The 23,212-nt window shown below is 35.0% G+C and overlaps 2 protein-coding genes across 2 annotated transcripts; both read left to right on the top strand.

Moving 5' to 3' along the window:
* Nucleotides 1-2,645: 2,645 nt before the first annotated feature.
* LOTGIDRAFT_159040 (hypothetical protein) lies at nt 2,646-3,229 on the top strand (the record flags this gene model as incomplete). The annotated part of the gene is made up of 2 exons (XM_009052702.1): nt 2,646-2,865; nt 3,093-3,229. The coding sequence occupies 2 exons, from the start codon at nt 2,646-2,648 to the stop codon at nt 3,227-3,229; spliced, it is 357 nt and encodes a 118-aa protein (XP_009050950.1).
* Nucleotides 3,230-15,597: 12,368 nt separating this feature from the next.
* On the top strand, nt 15,598-19,407 carry LOTGIDRAFT_231352 (hypothetical protein; the record flags this gene model as incomplete). The annotated part of the gene is made up of 4 exons (XM_009052701.1): nt 15,598-16,153; nt 16,819-16,901; nt 17,423-17,609; nt 19,142-19,407. The coding sequence occupies exons 1-4, from the start codon at nt 15,685-15,687 to the stop codon at nt 19,405-19,407; spliced, it is 1,005 nt and encodes a 334-aa protein (XP_009050949.1). The 5' UTR covers nt 15,598-15,684.
* Between the last annotated feature and the right edge of the window lie 3,805 nt (nt 19,408-23,212).

Here is a 23,212-nt window from a genome sequence, read left to right as displayed (position 1 = left end):
CTAATTATACAGCAATTTGATTGAATTGTAATCCAGTGAATACAACCAATCGGAACGCTCGCCAGAAAGACTGTATACATTATGGCTTCCGCGATACAAGAAAGTATTCAAGGCGAAGGTCGTGATAGCTTGACATTGTGAAAATTTGAGAGTGACAAGATATCAGAGCTACCGTATAAAGTTAATCAGTAAATCATCCTGTGATTTGTCACCCATTGCTGGCAACACCATTGCAAGATCCATCAACACGTTTTCTTCTGATGCAAGATAATGACTTCATTTATTATTCAAAAGATTTGAAATTAATTGAATAACACGCAATGTCTAATCAAACGTTATTTGATATTATACTTTCAGAGGAGTGAGTTGCAATCGGATCTAGTGCATACATCATGAAGTTCTTTTTATCGCGGCTGCTTCTTGATCAAGAATGTATCAAATGTATCAATGATAATTTCAGAAGACCTTAGGATACAATCTGATCTAGTGCATTCACCTAAAACGTCACATAACCGCGGCTATTTTAATAATAGTGCCAAAATATTGTATTTATCCGATAGACTTTCCATTAGGAATGATTGCTTCGACTAAAAACACTTTTATGGAAGACTTGATCACCAGAAACTTTTTTAAAAATGTGTTACATATGATGTTTAAAGGCGCCCTAACACCATAGCGATCCTTAGTTGCGTATGGTTTCAAATCAATACTGTGGCCATGAGTTCCGAACGCAACTCACAACTCAGTAGCATGAGAACCACCATCTGCATTCTCAACTATATGCAACTGATGATCGCTATGATGTGAGGGAGCCTAAAATGAGCAAGCAGCTAATGTGAAAATTGTCAACGAACGTTTCGTCAATTTTTGAAAAATAAATTTAATCCAAGATAATTTTGTCTACTCTCTGAACGTTTTCGTGCTTTCATAGCAAGTTGTAAATAATGCCAATATACGATTTACAAATATACTTTCTCAACACCCGATGCCATTCTGTGACGGTGTTTGTCAACTCAACATCCAATAATGTTTAGTTGCTATATTTATTATATATACAATAGGTAAATAATTGTACACAGTTGTAATTAAACGAAGTTTATATTGTTGTATTAAAATCATGTAAATCATCTGCTATTTATAATTTCTACAAGCAATGGTTTTTTTTCAATCGTCCCGATGAAATATTTCGTTGATCGGTCCCATTGTCGTCTTGAACCGATTGAGGCTGTCTCTACCAATGGATCGGCTACTGTTTTTCAACAATCACGTTAACAGTACCCGATCCTCGGATCTTTGTTGGAAGATAAAAAGCACATTAGCCTTCTACTTTTGGATTCCCAACTGTCAAAGGATCTTAAATGTGAACGGCCTGTGGAAAACGGCGCTTAGTGGGTGTGTTTTGTCCGTCCGAACGAATATACGCTTTTTCCACATCAGTCCATCCGATCAATGTCAGAGAGAAACTCGGTTTTATAATCTGGAGGAACATTTACGACATTGGCCATTTACAACAGTTAAGTGTCGAATTGTCGGGTGAATAATCCACTGAAATATAATCACCTGAAATAGCCAAAGGTTGTTACAAATTGTCCGATGTTGGTGAAGTTTTTTCCAGTATCAATAAAAAATTTGTGCAATACCATCACCAAAGCTTGTAAAATTTGCATGCACATCGTATTAACAATTGTGAAACTTCGTTATGTTCTATCTGGGAGAAAATTTGATAGATCGGACGAAGATGCAGTATTTCATTTTTTGTGTTGTCTGAATCTACAACACAAGTTGTTCCCCATTTTGTGAGCAGTCGCTGTAAAGTATTGTAGTCTGATCTTGTCTTGGAATCGATGTACAGTTATCTCCCATGTACTTCATGGAATGTTCCTGGCATTAAAAGTTAAATGGAAATATAAAATGCATCAATGCAAGGTAATTGAAACTTAACTCAATTCTATTTTGTGGAACATCCACTCAGTTTTAAGAAGACAGGTAAATGTCCTACAAACCAACCAACCAATTGACCAAATTCTACGAAATCACAGTCTCACGGCAGTGATGCGAGTAATCTAAGATTCTGAAGGTAATCGACACTGTTAGGACCGCAGGATATTACTGTATGAGCAATATTTCATTCCAATAGGTTTATATACTAGTACATGTAAAGACGTTCTTACACAAGTCGTATTTCCGATCCTTTGTATTCTGCTGTAGACTGTTCACAATAAATTCATATTTGTGTTATTGGTCTTCTTTGATGATCGTTTTGGTAGCCCTTGTACACCAAACAGAGGGAAACCTGGGAGAGTCATTTCACTTTACTTGACAATACCAGAGCTTTTCTGCACTATGTGGGCTACTGAAGACGGGCAGCGTTGTGCAGAGTGAACGAAGGGAGCTTACTCGTGCTATTAAAGACCTTGGATATTACATACTTGAGCCAGACGATTTGTCAAACAGACTACCTAACCAACAACAACCAGAAGATTGAATTAGTATGGGTTCCATCGCACGTCTCCATTCCTGGCAATGATCAAGCAGACCGTTGTGCCAAAGAAAGTCTGAGTCTGGAGGATATCGAGTCTGTAGAATACTCCTATTCGGAGTTCTGCAGTATAGTATCTTCTAGGATCAACCAGAAATGGTCAAACATGTTACGGAACCTCGACACCGCAAGATACCAGATTGATCCGAAGATACCAAACCAAACCAAACCAAACCATCCATGTGTAGCCATCTGCAAAGTGGCAACCAGACTCCGGACCAACAACGTACTACGAGACCATCAGTTCAACGCCATTAAATGTCGCTGCGGCCACGTTGCCACAAGGTCGCATATCCTCATTCAATGCACTGAACTGAAACTCGCTCGTAAGCCACTACTAGAGTACCTGGAAACCAACGGCATACCACTAACCATACAGAATGTTTTGGCTCCACCCACGGACCACTGGTATACGATAATGGAACTAGTCTTCCATTTTATAACCAAATCTGTCTTGAACAGATAGGCTAAGTTTTTTTTTAATCAAAGTTTCTTAACACTTTTTAATTATATTATATAATTATAATTATATAATTTTTTTCTTTTTTTTCAGGTCTTCGAGTTTTCCAACAGATAACAGATAATCTAACCAAACCAAACCAAACCAAACCAACGACTACCATTCGACTACCAATCAACAAGAAATACCATGATCAGAACGAGTTTGGAAGAATGAAGGAGACCGAGTAACTCACGCCACACCATCCAGGGGCGAGTTTCACCGCCATGTCATTCGACCCGACCAGATCTAACGAAGAATCAACAACCAAACCAACAACACCGAATCATCCAATTTGATCCAATCCAACTACCAACTACTACGACTACCAACAACTACCTAGTTTGCGATATCAGCATCCGCTGGAAGCGAACGTTAACTTGTCATCTACCAACCATCAAACAGACGTCCTTCAAAAGTGCTGTTTATATCGATTGCTTACGTGGTTATCGAGAGTTGTGATTTTTTCCAGGGTAAATGATCACCGTAGAGCATTGCCTTTAAAGACTTTTTTGCTCTGGCCTTAAAATGTCAGTCTGCAACCTTCTGAGAATTACAAAACAGGGGCCTTGTATACGATAAGTTAACCAAGATGAATTCCAGATTATAAGAAATACAATAGTATGATACGATAATAGCGAAATTTATAATCAAGTTTTTTTTAGTACCATTCATGCTACGTTGTGATTATCAGTTGTGTATGGTTACGGATAATGAAATTGGTCATAAGTACTGAACGCATCTCACCACCCAGTTACATGAGAGTTGCGTTCGTAACTTATGACCGCTATTCTTTTTCTGCTGGTCGCTATGGAGTGGGGGCTCCTAGAGATTGTTACTGGATAACCTCGAGATCCTGTTTTGTGATCCCATGGAATACCGTCGGATATTTAAACCGGAATTATTCTTCTCGGCATCATATTGTCAGTAGAAAGTGGCACACGTACAAGATACCACGAGAGTTGTATTCGAAGAAGGGTAGACGTCATCATATCCAAACCCATTTGTCATACTTCCTCCGTGTCAAAACCCATATTCTTGATAAGATGAGTATGTGTGCAAAAGAATTTCCTATAATTTATCATGAAATAGCGGAAGCAATTGAATATTTGCGTTTTAGACTAAATTACATGTTTAACATAATGAAGAATCGTCTCATACTTGGAACATACTAGATAGTTCCTGGAATAGTTGCAATCAATACTGCTATGATGATTTCTTATTGTAATGGGACACGTGAACGACATGCGAAAGTCATTTACTCAGGCGACTTGATCGTTTTTTTTAAACAATATATTATCATTTAGATATATTTCAAATTTTTTCATAAAAAAAGCTCATAAAGAAAAAATGTTCTTATCACGATTCTTTGAAATTGCAATATAAATTAAATTTCAAGATGATTATGGATTGCCTGATAGAATGTTAGCTGGTGAATAAAAACAATAGCACGTCATTTAAGAATTTTGAAATTTTAAACATGAACAGATGTTAATTCAAAAGAAAGAATGTTGTCGTGATACTAAAGCTTTAACAAGAAAACAATGGAATCTACCTAAGCATTATTGAGGGTCAAACTCCTGAGTAAAACACACACACGTGATGGGCCGTCAACACACGTTTTTACTGTTCGTTAATCCTTTTGTAAACAGTCTTATCTGGTATTGACGTTAATATAAGTTGATATTCTCTTGATAAATTCAATAATTATGGCTTATAGAATTCTAAGTAAAGCTTTACGTCAAGAACATCGGCTCTTTGAAAAAAGTACCTGTGAAGGTACTTAAATGGGATTATTTCGACCTACGCTTTCACTAGAATATCTTAACTGCTTTCAATAAGCAAATATTTGCAAAAGCTATCGGAAGGCAGGTCCGATTGTTTCTTGAACACAATATTTGAAAATTTAAAGAAATATATATATTATTATTTTTATATTATTTTTGGAGTGGCGGGAGGTGATCTTTTGCTATAAACAACAGCTTCAACATTCCCTTTCATAATTCTATACACAGGTGTTACTAAATGTGAAATTTCTATATCCTTTATATCCTCTCAACTTAAACTATATATTGTTAAACACAAGTGTCTGGGTAAATGTCGAAGTCGTGATACTTTTTCAGTTGCTCAATCTGATTCCTGTCTAATTACACTTAAATATAATGCGTGTAATCCGTATGACAATAATGCTTAAAAGACATGTAAATCTAATGAAATCGTGTACTTGTTTAGATCATTGCAAATGCGGATGAAAAACTTGAGCAGGTAATTGTTGTCGGTCAAACATTCTACGGGGATAGAAAGTAACCAAAATAGCAGACTCAGCTCTGGTTTTTGCGTCTATCCTGGTAAGACACAGTAAAAATTTCTTCCACCAATAAACAAGTTTTTCTTTTTTATGTCACTACAGCAATCTGCAACTGTATTTCTGTTGGACATTTTAGAAGGTAATGTTCTCTATGGGACCTCTCTAGTTACACAATAGTAAAGCCCTTTTGTACAATGCTGATTTGGACAAATACTAACAATCTCCAAGAAAAAGAAGACTTTTAGATATTATCCCAGGACGCCTGAAGATGTCAATGATAAGATAAAGAGAGGTGAAGCTATATAACTTTTGACGACAAAGAATACTAATAAGCGTCACGCAGCAGGGGACTTGTTTACGTAGACCTGAAGATATATTCCTGTTATAATAATATCAATATCATTAAATAGATTACATCCTTATATGGACATAATGAAGTCTATCAACATGTAAATTAGACCAAGAATGGAGTTTTACTTCTTACTTTTCTAATCTAATCGAGACAATGAAGACTTGATATTTAATTAACCAGTCTCATCAACACCTCCTAAATTGTTCGATCCGAACGCCCAATGATGACAATTTTACCAGGACTCCGTTCTAAAGATATTTCTTTCAATTTTCACCTGTCAAGGGATCTTAAGTGTACGAAGACCGTAGCACACATTTTTGTCCATCCTATTGTCGATCCAGCATGCATATAGGACAACAGGTAGTGTCTCGAGCAATACTGGTAACTTACCCTTGCCCAACAGTTTACCGTAAAAGGCTATTGCCTAAAAGATGATCGCTGTACAGACTTTGGTGAAGTGCATTACTTACCGAAAAGTTAAGGTGCAAAAATGGTGAGCTCTTCTGAAATTTCATCAACTTGCATCGTCGTTATTTACTGACTGGCGATTTCACAACAACCTACAGAAACATGTATGCCCCAATGCGTCATTACTCCCACGGAGGATCTATAATGGGCACACCACGTGCGTCGCTATATCTAATTGCATGGTAAGAAGTTGTCCGTTGTCTGCGAGTTGTAGTGTTGTTCTTTAAGAACTTTTACACGAGCGACATTGACACGAAATATTGATTATAGAATTGCCAGCACGTTACAAGATTTCGATTACGAGTATCAACCTATGGGGGATTTCCTGATTTAAACTTCACGTTGGTCTGTTAATATTACATGAAATACCCCACATGATACAATACCTCTTATTCCATTTCCGGCCTGAACGTATTTACTATTGGATTGAAGTAGTCAATACTTACAGATTAAAGTGAATAATCGATACAGTTGACCGAATGACCTATAATCGCGAGAATTCACATAAAGTAAAGATCGGTACCGCAATTATAATTAATGATATCAAGCCTAACAATTGGTCGAAGTTAGTACAAGTCGAAGACAAGTTTTTATTCCTTCAAATTAAACAGAGGTCCACATAAGCAAAAAGGTGCGAATACACGAGGCAGGGTTATCAATATAGCAAAAATATAAAAAGTAAACGTACGCACCGTTAGCAGCACCGGACATTGTGCTTACCATGGTTGCATGATTTTTCTCTTAGTTTTATTATGGTGTTTTAAGGGTCGGTCTACAGGCTGTGTACGTTAAAGATCCCTCAACAGTTGAAAATCGAAAAGAGCAGGCTAATGCCGCTGTCCTGGCAAAATTTCCCTCATCGCACCCTGCATAGAGTTGCCCGTCTTCATTGGCCCACATGGTGCAGAAAAGTAGGACGTAAAACTCCATTCATTTCATTTCGATTTCCTTTTTTAAAGGTCGGTTAATAATTGGACATCACTAGTAATGCAATGGAATACACGTTATTAATAAAACTTTAAGTTAAATCGAATTTCAATAATAATCCAATTTAAGATGCTGATTGGACAAATAATAAGAATTCAAACTAATAAAAGATTGTGAATCAAATAAAAATACTCTTTTAGAAGACAATAATAACAGTGGCATTGTTCTTCGTGGAAAACAGATCAGATTACTTTAGATATGCTTGGTAAAAAAACCTTCGACATGGAACACGATATCATTATAAAAACATACAATGAAAGGCATAGAAATATGCAAGAATTGATCTATTCGTGAAATTGCTGGAGGAAAATACATCAATGACGTAAACAGGCTATCATTTTGCAATGCGGCCTGAAGATACAAGCTAATCTTGGAAAGAAACAGGACGACATTGAACACTACATAATAATTGTAATGTACATAGAAAATAATACATTAAATAATTAAGCGTAGGTTCATGGAGGATGTACTGATTACCATATAGATTAAGATGATGTATCCGGTACTGTCCATCAACAACATCCCCGGGTTATAAAACAACTATTTCTCCTTTGGCTCATCTGAGTACGGAATTATTTAGTACGAAATGCAAAACAAACACCTTAAAAAGGTGACATCGATTACGAATTTTACTAGCATATTTTAAGAAGATGATATATTAATTTGCTTTACACTACAACTGTGTTGTTGTTGTTTTGTTTGCTTTTTTCTTAACAGACAGCAAGTGATTGTTAGAATGCTTTGTACTGCGACCACAGAGTTGCAGAAAGTGCTATGAAAAATTAACAACTTTCCACTCTACAGACTAGAATTTTGACAGATAGTTCTCATTTTTGTTTTGTATTTTCATTATAAGGCAAAGATGCTTCCTATATATTTCCGTGGTACTCTGACAATTTTCCAATTTACAGCATTGGTACCTACAGGTGTCTTCTCGTGATCAACCTAAAGACTGTTTTTGATGTATTATTTTAATGTTTGTTATTTCTCTTCATTGAAAGACATAAATGATGCCGAGTGATTTTTGAATGATCAAATAAGTTTACACCGTTGGTTTTGTGTTTGAATATAAGGCATGATTTAGTACTTGTAGGTTAATACCAAGGATGAGTATTCTTGTATGAAAAGCAAGGGTGATCCTAATAAATTTTGGTGACGATTCCTTTTCTTGTGCTAGACTATGCTCCAAAACAAAGTAAGTGTTGGATACTGTCGTGAGCTGATACTGCTACTATTTGAAATTCAGAACCTTGAACATGAGCCAGAAACACATTCGGTGGTTGCGCATTCGATTGAATCTAATCCGTGTAGTTACGAAATCGTTGCAGACAAAGGTCTCTAGACCGTTCAGGGTACCGCTACAATCACGACAAAAGTCAACAGTGGATGTGTATTACAGACTGCAAAGACCATTCGTTGGTGATCTAGTAAGGGGTTAGTATTGGTTGGTCGGTTGGTGACATATTGACGTCCACTTCCTGCAGAAGCTGATATGGCAGACAAGGTTATTGTTGGTGGTCGTGGTAGTTAGGTCTGGATCATCTGATCATTGATCTGGTATTTGGGAAGAAGGCGCTGGTGCTGTGGGTGTTATTAATACCATTTCACGTGGATGCTGCACACTGTTAGGCTAACATGTAGGTGGTTGGTTATTTGTTTCGTTGCTTCGGGCAAAATCATCTCTTTTCTATTGTTTATTTTAGTTTTCTGAAACACGTCAAACTGGATTTAATTCAAACAATCAACAAAATATTGTCTTAATATTATTTTAAATATAGGCTACTGCGCAAAATATTTTCATACAGCTTTCAACTTTTTTTGATACACGTGCGCACCTATATTTATGATTGCATGCTTCACGTGAGGACATCATATCACGTTGAACTCATCTTTCAGTTTCTTATTTGAAAAAAACATGTTTTTGTTTTTTATAAATATAGTTATAAAATAAAACGAATTAATATTGCTTTAAAATACAATTCCAGTTTTTTGACTCAAGATTATTATAGATTAATTCTATTTAACCTCCGTATAACTGGTTTTAATCTCAATCTTTTATTATACCTTTATCACGATATTTTTTATCAAATATAATTTAATTCATACTCCGTTGATTAATACTTCAAAGTAGCTGACCCACCCACACTGACTCCAAATGTTTGCTGTTAATTTTGCATTGGAAATGCTTTTGAATGTCGGCTCCATACAGAACTAGAGTCATGCGATGTATTTGTTAGTAATCAGCATCACCACTCGTTCAGAAGAGTTCGAAACAACATCAAGACGACGCCAACGCTGACCCGCACGGCATCATGTAAAACATAAAAATTATTGTTTTTGTAGCTGAATATTTATCAACTTCGAACTTGTCAAAGTCCACATGTATCTGTATCAGTTTAACAAGCAGAATCATTTTTATCATAATCAGATTTTTTTAATCCTATTATTAAGGAGTTGTTGATGAGAATGTTTATTGAGTCACCTCGCTAACCGTTGAAACATACTGTTCAACTAGCAATTGATTAAGGATAATTCGACACAAGTACGTCACGTTTCTACCTATTGAAATATAAACCTTTGTCTCCGTCTTCTAAATTTTAATAATACATGCTTGTTTGTTCAAGACAATATTATGGGCGGTAACTCTGCAAATGTTGATGGAAATGCCGTTACATTCGACCTCAACAATTGTATCAACAATACAAAGTCAACTGGCCAGGCAAGAATCAGACTCGACTCGACATTAACTCGCATTCATAAAATCTTCAGGTTCCTTAACACGTAAGCATAAGAACTGCTGCAGGCGATCATATTATTTAAATGCATTCGTGAGGTGATTGATGAAATTATATGTGAAACCACATAGTGTATGTTATGGGAACTTTGTCGGGACAGCTAACTGTCAGACAAACAAATCACACAGCATAGAGGGCTTCGGTTTATTTTACCACCCGAAAGACTGTACACTTTTTCTGTCAGCTCCTCCAACTTGGTGTAACCATGGTTTACGTGTAAATGAATGACAAACCCAGATAATCCAGGATATTAATCGATAAACAACAACACAAAACCTTGGTAATACATCTGGTAAACAATAGTCAAAACAACGGAATTCTCAGAATGGTATAAAAACACGCATGTATGGCAGTACAAATAACGTACACACATAAAAACTATCCCTGACGTGTTACTATTGTCCTACCCTTCTGCAAGATGGATGCCAAAGCGTTTCAGTTCCCATATAATTTATGCCCGTGCCTTTATAGCCCGATGTGGCTCCAGACTTCCACTATAGTGCGGTACCACTGAACTCTTCAACCAGCCCCCGATATATCATATCAGTAGAATTGTACCATAAAAAAGGTGAATCGGTTCCTATCCTTGAATAGTACAACACCTGTCTGTTGAAGTCGATTGTTTGGCAGCATCTCAAATCGTGACATGTAGGAGAGTTAAACTATTGTTTGTATAATACAGATAATACTATGACATAACCAGACGAATAAAGTTTATTCTTCTCTAGTTCTTTACGCAATATCTTAAAGTCAGTATGGTTCCACCGTGTTTTAAGATGCTACACGATTTTAAGAATTCAATATATATCCAAGTCATGAGCAGGCCCGTAGCTTTCACTTTCCTTGTCTAAAGTGTGTCACGAATTTAATTCAAGAATTATCATTGTTGAAGAATAAAGCAGTTTGCAGTTCTATGGAACTTAAGTTAATTCATTAATTGTTTTGGCTTTTTTTTATTCGAAAACGTGATAGTAACGGTTCGATGCTCTAGGACATCTTAGTTGAATATTTCACCCCTTTCTGCAATCGACCACCCCCACTCCCTCATTGCCCCTCCGAATATATCACTCCCCCCCCCCCCCCCAAACAATTACGTCTGGCTACGGGCATGAGATTGATAAATATAGGATGGTTTTGATGAACGTCATAAAGCCATAAATAATGTAAGAAGAAAAAAACGCTGTATGTCGAAGAACTTGTCACAATTTGAATATTTGCGCATTCCCACTTCCTTAATATAAGAGCGCCCATCGTTGACAAGTGCCGTATATAGAATATTACCTATACAGAAAACCTTGAAAATATTGTGTATGTGTCTGAGTGTAAATTAATTAATTTCGTGTACATACGTAATTCAATAGGAAATTCCTCACATTTGCTGATTCTCTAGACATTCGATATACCAGTTTATGACAGACTAACTCAAGCCCACTCCTGGTTAGATTTATTGCGGCTATGGGGATTAGCATATAGAAATAGTAAAGAATACCTAGAGGAATAAATTTATGAATAATAAGATACCCTTTAGTTATTACTCGTGCCATTCAGTAAAATATGATTTCATTTCTGAGCGAATATAGGTTAAACATACCACCAGATGGTACAACGATTACCAAAGATACCTTGAACTGAGTTACCAAGTGTAGAGAGAAATAGGTGCATTTGTTTTGTTTTGTTCTGGAGTTTTTTAGCAGTTAATTAACACAGACATTCACAGAAAAGTTTATCCTTAGTGCATGTACTTCCTTTAGGTCCATTCCGTAAATTACAATTCAGATCAAGTTAGCTATTGAAAATAAAAGTCCTGCAAGGCAAGCAAGACAATTGCGTCAATCAAGTTGCCTGCTAGAGCTGCCTAAAGCACCACACTATACAGTGTCAAACCCAATCTAAAAACATAGCTCTTACTGCTTTCAGGGATCCATATGGCTCTGGATCTTAATGTATATAGATCCATTGACGTTTCTGGGTATTGCATACATTGAATCGTTGGAAAATGGTTTAAGCCAGAGATAAAGAGATTAAATCATATGAAATTAAGAATGGGAGCAAGAGATTAAAATACCCGAGATTTTGTAAGCTTTCCATAGCATGGACTATTATTCTGATTGACCAATGAAAGATCCAGTGACTATCCAGGACTCAATAGTAGGAGATAGATCTAAAATAGAGTTCTACCTGTATGCTGGGTAAAAGCTGTGAGTACGAGGGTGGGTGAGTTCGACTGAACAATATCATTGTTTGCGTCTAGGGCATTATTTTCGAAACTGGGTAATTTAATATAATCATTCTTTTCTCATTCCATTCAGCGTACATAGATTAAACACGGACTGTAATTAAATTCATATGCAAAACATTATTCTAATTTCATGTTTATAAATTTCAAATTAGTTATTCAACCCATCGACATTAATACATCGGTGTAATTATATACAATGCTGACAGTGCGAGCATAATACATGTATAGATATTATCGGCTTGTGTTGCTGAGCGGTTTTGTTTGATGACTTGAAACTATACAAAGTTGCAATTTGTAATTGTTGTTTTAGACCTTAGACCAGTTTTCGTGCAATACTTTATGCTACTTGTCCATGTTCAAGAGCTATTCTAATTTTTAATTTTTATTATCAGTTAACCCACGACTATGAGAAACATAGATATAGCTTTAAACCTTCCATAAATATAATACTATTTAACATGATACCAAATAGTGGAAACTCTTCAGAAAGTCATAAAGATCATAAATGGTATACTTAGAAAGGTTTATATTTGTTAATTGTGGAAGCGTTTGTGGGAGATTACTGGTCCATTCCAGATGGTTGCAAGTTATTTATAAATGATTTGATCCAAAAGTAAACTCGAGTCTATTGATTGCAATAATATTACAGGATCATAATCTTAAGAGACAATGAACTTCATGTTGAACAATTAACGTGACATGAGTGGTGAATGGCCCACTCTCGCTGTTTGCTTAGTTTTATTACCGACCAAACTTAACCTGTAGGTTTTTCTATATTCAACACAATATTTGATAGCCCTGTATCATGATCATCATAAAATTTAAAAAATTACTCCTAAGGTGGTATTTTTGGAAAATTCATAAAACTAATTAATGAAGAAGTAACATCATTCACGGATGAAGCCTGGAAACTTATTACGGGGCCACGTCGTGCAAGATAAATCTAATAAGAAAGCCTACTATGTCTGACATCTTGCAAGACAAGTCATGTAAATCTAGTATGGTATATTCCCATAGGCCATTTCGTGCAATATACATCAAATACGGTAACTTATTACGGGTCACATCGTGCACGATAAATAAAGCATGGAAATCTTATTTGGATCACACCAGGCATGACCAATCGGACATGGAATTCTATTATATTTTATTTTATAATTCATATTCAGTGACTTGTATATTGCCCGTGGAGCACAAGTCATCGAAGGTATGCAATTTAATTTTGTGGAAAATAGATTCTTTATCTATAGTTACATTGAAAGCTTATTTTTTTTATTTACATTGACCTACTAAAAATACTCCAGGTAAATCGAAAAAAAATTTAATCATGAGTCTGTAAAATTTTTCATAACGATAAGAAACGCAGAACCGAGATATATAATATCGTCAACATCTATTTTCATCATTTTTATGACGCTACAAAAAGAAACCAATTTCATGCAATAAAGCAATAAACCGGGTGAAGTTACCTACATTGTAGAAGTAGGCAAAACTGATATAGATCAGTGTCATCAAGTGTCATTAGAGCCTGTTACGAATCGCTTTTCTACTGTGGTTTTTTGGGTCCCCCTCCCCCGCCAGAAAAGACGATGTCCAAGCTACGAGAAAAACTCCCCCACCACCCACCTTTAAATTTCTTATCATTATAAATGGGGAAACTATCGCCTAGGAGCCCCCATTCTCCGCCTGTACAATTCTGTCGTCCTACTTCACCTAATGATTCAGAGAAACACCACTGAAAATGGGCTTCCTGCTATTATTGAATTTGCTGCGTCCATAAACAAAAACAATTGTGACAACTTTCTGAATATTTACAATATTTCACATATTTCATGTAAAATAATTTGGAGATTTCTTACTAGTATACAACTATCGTTATCAACCATCACATTACCCCATATTGCAAAACTTTCTCAATTTTGGTACAATGCCTTGAATGTCAAATATCGTTAAGTACATGTTGTATTATAGACGAATTATTACTTTCATTTTACACAATTTTCATTAATGATTGCTCTTACAATATAAGTATGATGAATGGCATAACATAACCTATAGAATCATACATGTACTGATGAGTAGAGTGCATTGAGTGCCAACAACACTATACAGTGTACCTGAATGACACAGTTATTACATCCTTTCTTCTAGTTGTTATGTATTGTTGGTACCTTTTATCATTATAACTGATCTTGTTATGGGCTTAGCATATTAATTACTATGTTCTTACAGCTCTAGTTTTAGCATCGTGTCATTGAGTTCATTAGACCGAAACATTTATCTATATGCCGGTCTCTGATAGCTATTTGGATATATGTCAGAATGAAAAATAGCCCGTTTAAGTGGAGACTTCACACATCCTCTCATTTAACAGGGTCTATATTTTCTGACTCAAGCCGACAACACTATCAAAATATCCATCAGAGGCTGGAATAGAGACAGATGTCTCGGACTATGAGTTCATATACTTACTTTTCTTGTTTGCAAACACCTGATCAGCTTGTACACAATACCTCATAATTTATTAATTAAATATATTATGATTTAACTTTCAGATATTTTAAACATTTGAAATCAATAAAAGTGTTGATTTATAATTGTTACTCATACTTATGTCAATATTGTTATTCATTCGTGATTCACAAGTACAATCAGAGTTGGGGATCATGACGGGTAATGTTAGGGTCCCTTGCTTTAAGCTCTTGTGGTAACAAGAAAGCTTTATTGACCAGCGCATTTCTAATCCAATGACACACAGCGTAGATTACAATCAACAATCTACTTCTCTTGTGATTTAGCCACTCCCTTACCCCAATGTTCTTTTTAGGGCTCGTATTCTGACCCCCTATCACACTATGCTTAGCATTTGGCATTTTAAATTGATGTATGTTGATAACTTCGTATCAATATTATGCTCATGACTTTCCATGACTCAGTCGATAAATCATTGCATGCACAATACACAATGCACTCCTTTGGACAGGTATAATAAGGGCGCATTGTTTGAGAATTAATGCGCAAGGGTTTGGCATTCTTGTTGAAATCAGGGAACTAGTGCATACTCATAGCCTCAAACACGAAAGACTGGTAACGTGTTAAATGTTATTTGTTCTATTCTCGATCATCGCGGTAGTCTACAAAATGATATATATTATATATTATGTCATCTTCAGACCTAGAAAATAACAAGAAAAAGGTAATAAAAAAAGAATCCCAACAATCATAAGCTACTCCTTAATTATGACATAATGAAAATATATACAGTGCATTATGTGTCAATCGTTGACAATAACCAGCCAATCGGATCGTGAGAATGGTTATAACGTCATTCGCCAACATTCAATACGTGATTCCCACTCGACTATATAAAAGCCTTCGATTTCCTAGCCGGTTAGATATCAACTGTGTTAGACAATGAGCGTTCACTTATAGACGATTTTAAATTCAAGATTTTTTATCTGTTTACCATTTTATAGTTCACTTAGTGCCTAATCAAAATGCCAGAGTTTTTAAATATTTCTCCAGCAAGAGTGGTAGCCTCAGCACCTCATTCCAGATCTGGATCGTTCAAATCATCATCATTGGACGTGATTCAAACAAGACAAAGAACTAACAGTATGCCGACCTGTGCAGTGGAACATGTCCAAGTAAACAAGCAATCGGTGATTCCAACATTTTGCAGAGTGCGGTCTTTCAAAACTACATCGAAGGGTGTAGTGGAAAATCGTGGTGATTGTTTAAAAGAATGTGGTAGTAATAATTTGATGTCTTCTGGGAATACAGTCACTGATCGTATACCACCTCCATCATACACCACTACAGATTGTGATGACCATACCAGTCGTCCTGTCTCTTGGGCTCCCTCTTACTTCACTGTTGCAATGATTGGTAGTTCTGGTGTTGGAAAGTCCAGTTTGTCCAGACAGTTTCTTACATCTGATTATGTTGGTTATGATAATATCAACGGTAAGTGTCATTTTTATCTTTAGCTATCGCATTGTATGGCATATTGTGATGCATTAAGAAGCTCTTATCCAGGGGCTTAGAGGGCATTATTAGGATATGTTGGTCCCGTCCCTGGTGAGTCATAGCAATGGCTCAACTATTTGATACCGCGGCTGTATTGACATCATATCTCTTATCATGTCATTAGTCATACTTGCTTTGTATTTGCTGTCGTCATAGTCATATAAAATTTATGACCATAATACGGTTGCAACCCTTGAGCATAGAATGTTTTTGCTTTGGATTTTTTGTTTTTTTTTTTAGGGTTAGAGAGTGTACTAGAAATTTCTCCGAACTGGCACATGCCCAAATTTCTTCTTCCTCCTTCGTCCCTCTAAACTGTAACTGGCAGCAATGGCTTGTTTGAAATGTCTAGTTTACTTTTAATATAAACATTAAGAAACTAAATCGATTTTACTAGTCTTTTTGTTTGTATTTGAACTACTGGTTTAAAGAAAATGGCATCTGGAAACTGTTAATTGTCAATTTATTTAGGTCTTTATGTTTGAATCCAACCATCTACGTCAATGCACATTGTTTAATTCTTAAATTAACTAATTAAAATCGTGACCTTACCAAACCGTATATACTGTAATAATGTAATTGAAATTTTTTGTCTTTTTTAGTTGAAAATGATGAAGGAAATAAAACGGTATCTGTGATTTTGAATGGTGAGGAATCCATTATGGAATTTGTGGAAAATCAAGAGGTACGTTTCAAAAAATTAAGTTCTACTAAAATATTGTGGCGGGTATGCAAAAAATGTTCACTTTTCAGGAACACTTGGTTCTTCTCTGCGATTTAGATTGTCAATTCCGCATCCTAAATACTTAATAATGTCTTTTAAGAAGTTATTTCAGTCGAGATACTTACGTGTCTATATCAGTCTTTAAGCTGGGGAATTCGTGCGAGAGAGATTTTCCTTACTGAAATAGAAAAATCGACAATGATGGAATAGGACATTGCCTTATTGATAATATTATATAGGATTCTTTTAGAACATCTCGTCTGTCAATACTGAAGTTTATAAATTACTTCGTCAAATGCCAGATTCTCAAAATAGGGAATTCGCATGACAATTTCGTTTTTGTGGGGTTTCTAAACTGAAAGATTCTTAAGATTTCTCATTTAATACCCGACATCTTTCAAATAAATGAAATTTCTTATTTTATTTTAAGTTGTCAGAGTAATGTCCGTTAGATTTTATTTGTATTTTCTATTTTATTGCAGATTTCGGAAATAGAAAACTCCCAAATTGATGCTTTTATTGTGGCCTTCTCAATCACCGACTATTCTTCGTATATGCTTGCAACGAACATTGTCCAGAATCTACGAATTAACATGGGAACAGACCGAGCCATTATATTGGTAGCTAATAAAATAGATCTAGTCAGACAACGAAAAGTTAATGCAAATGGTGAGTATTTATTTCAATTTTTAGTTAAAGCACTACAAGACCCTTGAGCCTTCTTTTACTAATATCAAGGCATCTGTAAACGGTTTTGCGAAATGTTCCAATGTTTACAATGGCTGAACTTAGTTATATTATTATGTAGGGGTACCATTACCACACAGGAGAAAGTTTTTGTTACTTGAAGCTTTGAAAATGCAAGATAATGACAAAACCATGTATTTGTGTATAGGCTGATGCACTGTCAAATTCGTTAGATTTTCCCCAAAACATTTTGAAAAAGTAAGCTTTGTATAACCACCGTCCTGAAATTAGTTCTTACAGGTTGTGATTTCAATTAACATCAAGCAATTTTCAGAGAATAACCTGAGAAAACCTTATTAATTATTATCATTAAAGTATTCGTTACCATGGTTCGCTAATTGATATTAGTTTGAATATAACAGTTATCGATCTGAACGTTTTAAAATAGAATCGTTAATCACAATGCTTATTAGCAAGTCTATTTTAAGTAACATTAAAATTTACTCCTTTTTGTTTCATCTGATGCTTTTCGTACTAATTACTGAGAATCAAGTTCGTTCTAATTAACGATGAATAAAACGCAATTATATTTTTTAATTGTGATAATCGATTAATTGTGACATTAAAATTTTAAAGAGCACACTTTTTGAAGAGATATTTAGATTCGGGAAAAATATGAATGTTTAGCTTGATATAGTTTAATCAAGGTTCTCCATTTAGAATTATTTTTAAAAAGTTAATGCTAATGACTCTTATCGATTATAAATAGTACCTTTATCTGAATTGGATGATTCACTGTTAAGGCTTATGTGATACTGTCATTATGAAACCCAATATGATTGTTGTCTGATATTGAGCTGAAGGCATACGAAAACATTTCATTAGGCTTCAAGTGACTAAGTGTGACCAGGCGATTTATGGAACTCTAACTATATTTAGTTTCAATGATTCACTTTTCATTGATCTTGATTATTTGTTTTGTCCATGTATTGCAACATCGCAGTCTGGCTGCTCATTAGTCATGTTATTATTGATCCAGACGTCTTATTACTAGGCGATGACAATCCTTGTGATATATTTTCTTAGTCAGTAAGACTAAATTAAAGTAATTTTGTTCACGGGTTGACTGGAATACTGAAAAAAAATTAAATGGACCGGAAACATGCCCTAAATATAGAATTGGGATGCTTTTCATAATATGTATATTCATCCAAATACGTCTACCTTCTTGAACGTTTAGTTATATATATAAAATTTTAGTTTATTAAATACTTATACTAGTAGGATCTTGACAGTATTCATCGGACTAATGGTTTTGTCATTTTGTTACATTCTGAAAGGTTTAAGGAAAGCAATTACTCAGACACTTCGTCTGAAACAAATTTAATCCGATGTTTTTGATAAAGAATATGGAATTTGTTGATTAGATTCTTTTGTTGTATTACTGGATATGTTTTTGTTACATCTAAAATTCGAAATTTTACTTAATGTTACTTTTTATGTTTTTTTTACAGTTGCCCGTACATTTGCTGATAAATATGAATGTGGTTACTTAGAAACATCAGCAGTATTAAACCACCACGTTGATGAACTACTTGTTTCCAGTTTACAGCAGATTCGACAAAAACTGAGTCCTCCATCTCAAACTACTTCCCGCCATTCCAATAAATCTTGTTCAAATAAGAAATCATCACCAAAGAAAGTCATGGCATTCGTCAGCAAATTCCTTCATCTGCATTCTCAGAAATCCCGATCCTGCAATAACATAATGGTCTTTTAAACTACGTGATGCTCACCCAGTATTAGTCCTTCCAGCATTATCCATGCTCGGCCTTGTTTCTTAGGACAGTCAGTGCCATTAATAGATATCAAATGTGAACTGGGAACTTTTCAGAAGATTATTGTTCAGCTCTTGATATGTTGTGATCTCTTTCTCTCTTTGACAATATGTGTGGAGACGAACTGTTCTAATAGAGAATGAAGCTTCAGCCAAATCTTGCCTATTTTACCTGATCTTGCGCCCTCTTGTTTCGCCTGTTTAAATTAACTGTAGAACAGTAACTAGTGCCAATAAGAGTATGTTTAAGAGGGTGGATTTTAAAGACAAGTACTTGGCAGCCCACTGAAAAGAAGAATACTTTATTAATGTCATAATTTTGACCATGTTTGAAAGGTTGAATTTCTTGAAAGACACGTACTTGGTAAATTAGCCCACTGACATGAAGATTATTGACAATATCATAAAGTTGTCGTGTTGGTTGATAAGATCGATTATTATAATATTCAGATTTCTATCCTTGACATTTGTATGAGAAGACAAAGAACAATCGGAATCACTTGACGTAGTATCTGGCTTATTACTTCCAATAGTCTCATGTACTTCACCTTCCACGCAATTAACAAAATGTATTGCTTGGGTTTTTAGGGTAATCCATCAACAATGGCAAGACTGTCACGAATGACATTTGCTGGTAGTAATTTCAAAGTGCTATATATCGTAGATGAACATCATTTGAAGGATTATAAGATATGATTCACCTAAATTTTCTTTTGTGAATCTACAGACATATTTCAACATCTCCATGAACATATGCTTGATTAAAATCGTGTCTCCCATTTCGTAAGTGACATTTTTTGCTCACGTGGCTAATGAATGAACTATAAGTTTTTCGCTATATAAATCTATATATTTAATTACATTTATATACCAAAGTTTTATGGTAGGCACCATGGATATATGAACTACTATATTGGAATGATATGTAATAATTATATATATGTTATATGGATTATATGATTAAGACAATATTAATCAAAAATGTTATGTAAAATAAGTTAAGATTTATAATTCCTTCAATATATCGGGATTAATAATTTTAATAATTTGTATATTTTGAAGCCTTGATTATTTAAGCTGTTTATTTTTATATTTTGTATCATAACGAAATTAATATTATTATATTTCATTATGCCTTCATAAACTGTTATGAAAAATAATAATATTTCGTTTTGCTGTCTTTTTAACACAAACAAAAGGTGTTTGCCAAATGCAAAAAAAAACAAAAAACGGCCCGGTTGTGTTTTTTGAACACCTGCTCATTTGAAAGCTCACAGTTTTCACGGAGGATGTCAATTTTCAACCAATTATCAACGACAAATTTCATTCTCAGAATAGTGTTCACACAATTTCAGATGTAGTCCATGGATACTTCGTTTTAAAGAGAAAATATTTCAGAATAGAAATATCCCAGATGAAGCTCTACGTCCTTCGTTTTTTTCGTGCTTTATGAGAGAAGAATTTCTACATCTTTCTATAATCGAAATATTCCAAACGTCACATTTTAACTCAGTTCATTTCTATCTTCTCGACTTTGTCAGCTTGTGGGTGTTGTTGATTGCAATAAGGATAGGTACATGGCAATTATATTTTCTAATTTTTAATTTCTTCGAAAGCTGAGAATGAATATTACTTTTTGGTGAGAAATTGGCGAAAACTGTGTTGGTGGGTAGCAAGAACTTTATAATTTCCCTGTCCTACCCAGCGAAAGTAAGACAACATCTATGAGGCAACATGTAGTGCTATCTGATCCTAAATTCGTCATGAATCCCTCAACATTAATATAACTCTAGTGTCTCATGTCCGACAATCAAAAAGTCGTGGCTGTCTGGCCATCTGACGGACCTCCCTTAATATGACTAAGGAATATTGTCTTTCATGGTTTCCCCAACCTTAAACTATTGAAACCTGGTGCACATACTGATAAACGACGTCACATACAATGATACATGTGTGAATTTACTTAGCAATTATGGTTTTTTCAAACTTGAAATCTTCCATTGTTTATATCTACATTGTTAAAAGATAATAATAAAGAAAGCAGCTTGTTTCGCGTTTATTGCGTAAATGTGAAACGGGAAGCGAGTATTTCTTTAACAATTTGTTTACATTCTCGTTCCTAAGCTAATAAAGGAATTATTCTATAGAAAGTGCCTGAAGGAAACTAACCATAAATACTTCTTACTCTACGTGATTTTCTTTCATCTTTTTCTTAAATTAGAAGATTTCTTTGGGCCGCAGATAGAAGTCTGGAGGCGACAGTCTTAACTTGTTGATATTTGACGTTAGTCGCCATATTTGTATCATCATAATCTGTTTTTGGGTTTCTATCGCTGGAGGTTATATAGATATGATTCAGCTCGTGATGCTATAACAAGTTAATTATATATTAACACTCTGGGTCATCATTTTCATTCAAGTGTAGCGTCATTTTCGGTCAATCGTCCCCTAGAATGTTTATTTCCTGCTTTCAGAAAATTAGCCCGGTTAAGAACCAGGTAGGGATTCTGAATCTGAATAAATACGTTGTAGGGCCAGGCATATGACAACGGTTGGGATCCACGTCACCCTGAATGTTAATGTTTTCAGAAGATTGGACTGGTTAGAATCAGGGTGAGGATTCAAGTCTCTCCCGAATAAAACGATTTAAAAACATGACGTGCCCTCTAGTATAACCAATAGGTTGAGAACAGCCGGTGTTTGTCCAAAACATTAGAAATCATGACGAGGAAGATGTCGAAAAGTAGAAAAGAACAGCTTCTGTGAGGAATATCTAAGATAGGAATGATAAAATATACTTTAATTTGTCCAATAATTCGGGGCAACAGTGTGCGCCTCTGATTTTAGTTGGGTTCAAACCTATTGTGGTATAAATCGGCTCGCTAACCTAAAGATCCAGGGTTTAATCCCAGCAAAGACACGGAAAAATACCTTTCAGATCTTTCAACCCAGTTTACCTTGAAAAATTAAAATTGATTCTTTGTTAAAGTTACTATATTACTCCATTAGCGATATTAGTTGAAATACAAACACAAAATTCGTGTGCAATTGTTTTCAATACTACGTAATTGATGGGTTAAAACAAGAGAACATTTAATATTACGTAAAGATGTTTGTTGGAAACTGTGCTCAATGAAATACAACATTTGAATCTTACTCATGATAGCTTTCAATTTGTCATACCATTTTTTAAGTTCTGAAATGAAACACTTGATTTTCACGAAAACAAATTTCAAGGTCAAGCGTATCGTCTCTCCTTATGTATCACTTATTTGCGTATAAAGAGAGAGTACACGATATAGATTCATTCCTCAGAGAATCCAATACCACAGTCTTCTTTGGCATCGTCTATTTAGAGATTAGAGTGAAAGATAACAAGTTACTATACAACAAAAGGCACTGGCAGAGGGTTAAAGCAATGTTCGTGAATGTTAAGGTTAATATGTTAAAATGTGGTGGCATTGACGTCTGCAATTATCTTTTTCCAAAAGAATTGTATTCTATTGTAATTGTACAGAGACAAAAAAACGAGTGATAAGGGCTATTCATGTCGATGTTGTCTTGATAGCTAGAAATTGAATATTGGAAAACTATATTACATTTCATTGCTAATTATGAATGCCACGCAACTGTGCTATTTCGAGAACACACTACATATTTCCAAAAGGTCATGGATGTGCAGGTTTATTTTATTACTCTTGCTGACTATTTCGTACTAAACCATTTCTTTAACATCGTTTCATCGAAA

The sequence above is a fragment of the Lottia gigantea genome, assembly GCF_000327385.1.
Source record: "Lottia gigantea unplaced genomic scaffold LOTGIsca_19, whole genome shotgun sequence".
Taxonomy (NCBI): domain Eukaryota; kingdom Metazoa; phylum Mollusca; class Gastropoda; family Lottiidae; genus Lottia; species Lottia gigantea.
This window is presented reverse-complemented; position numbering and strand designations above follow the sequence as displayed.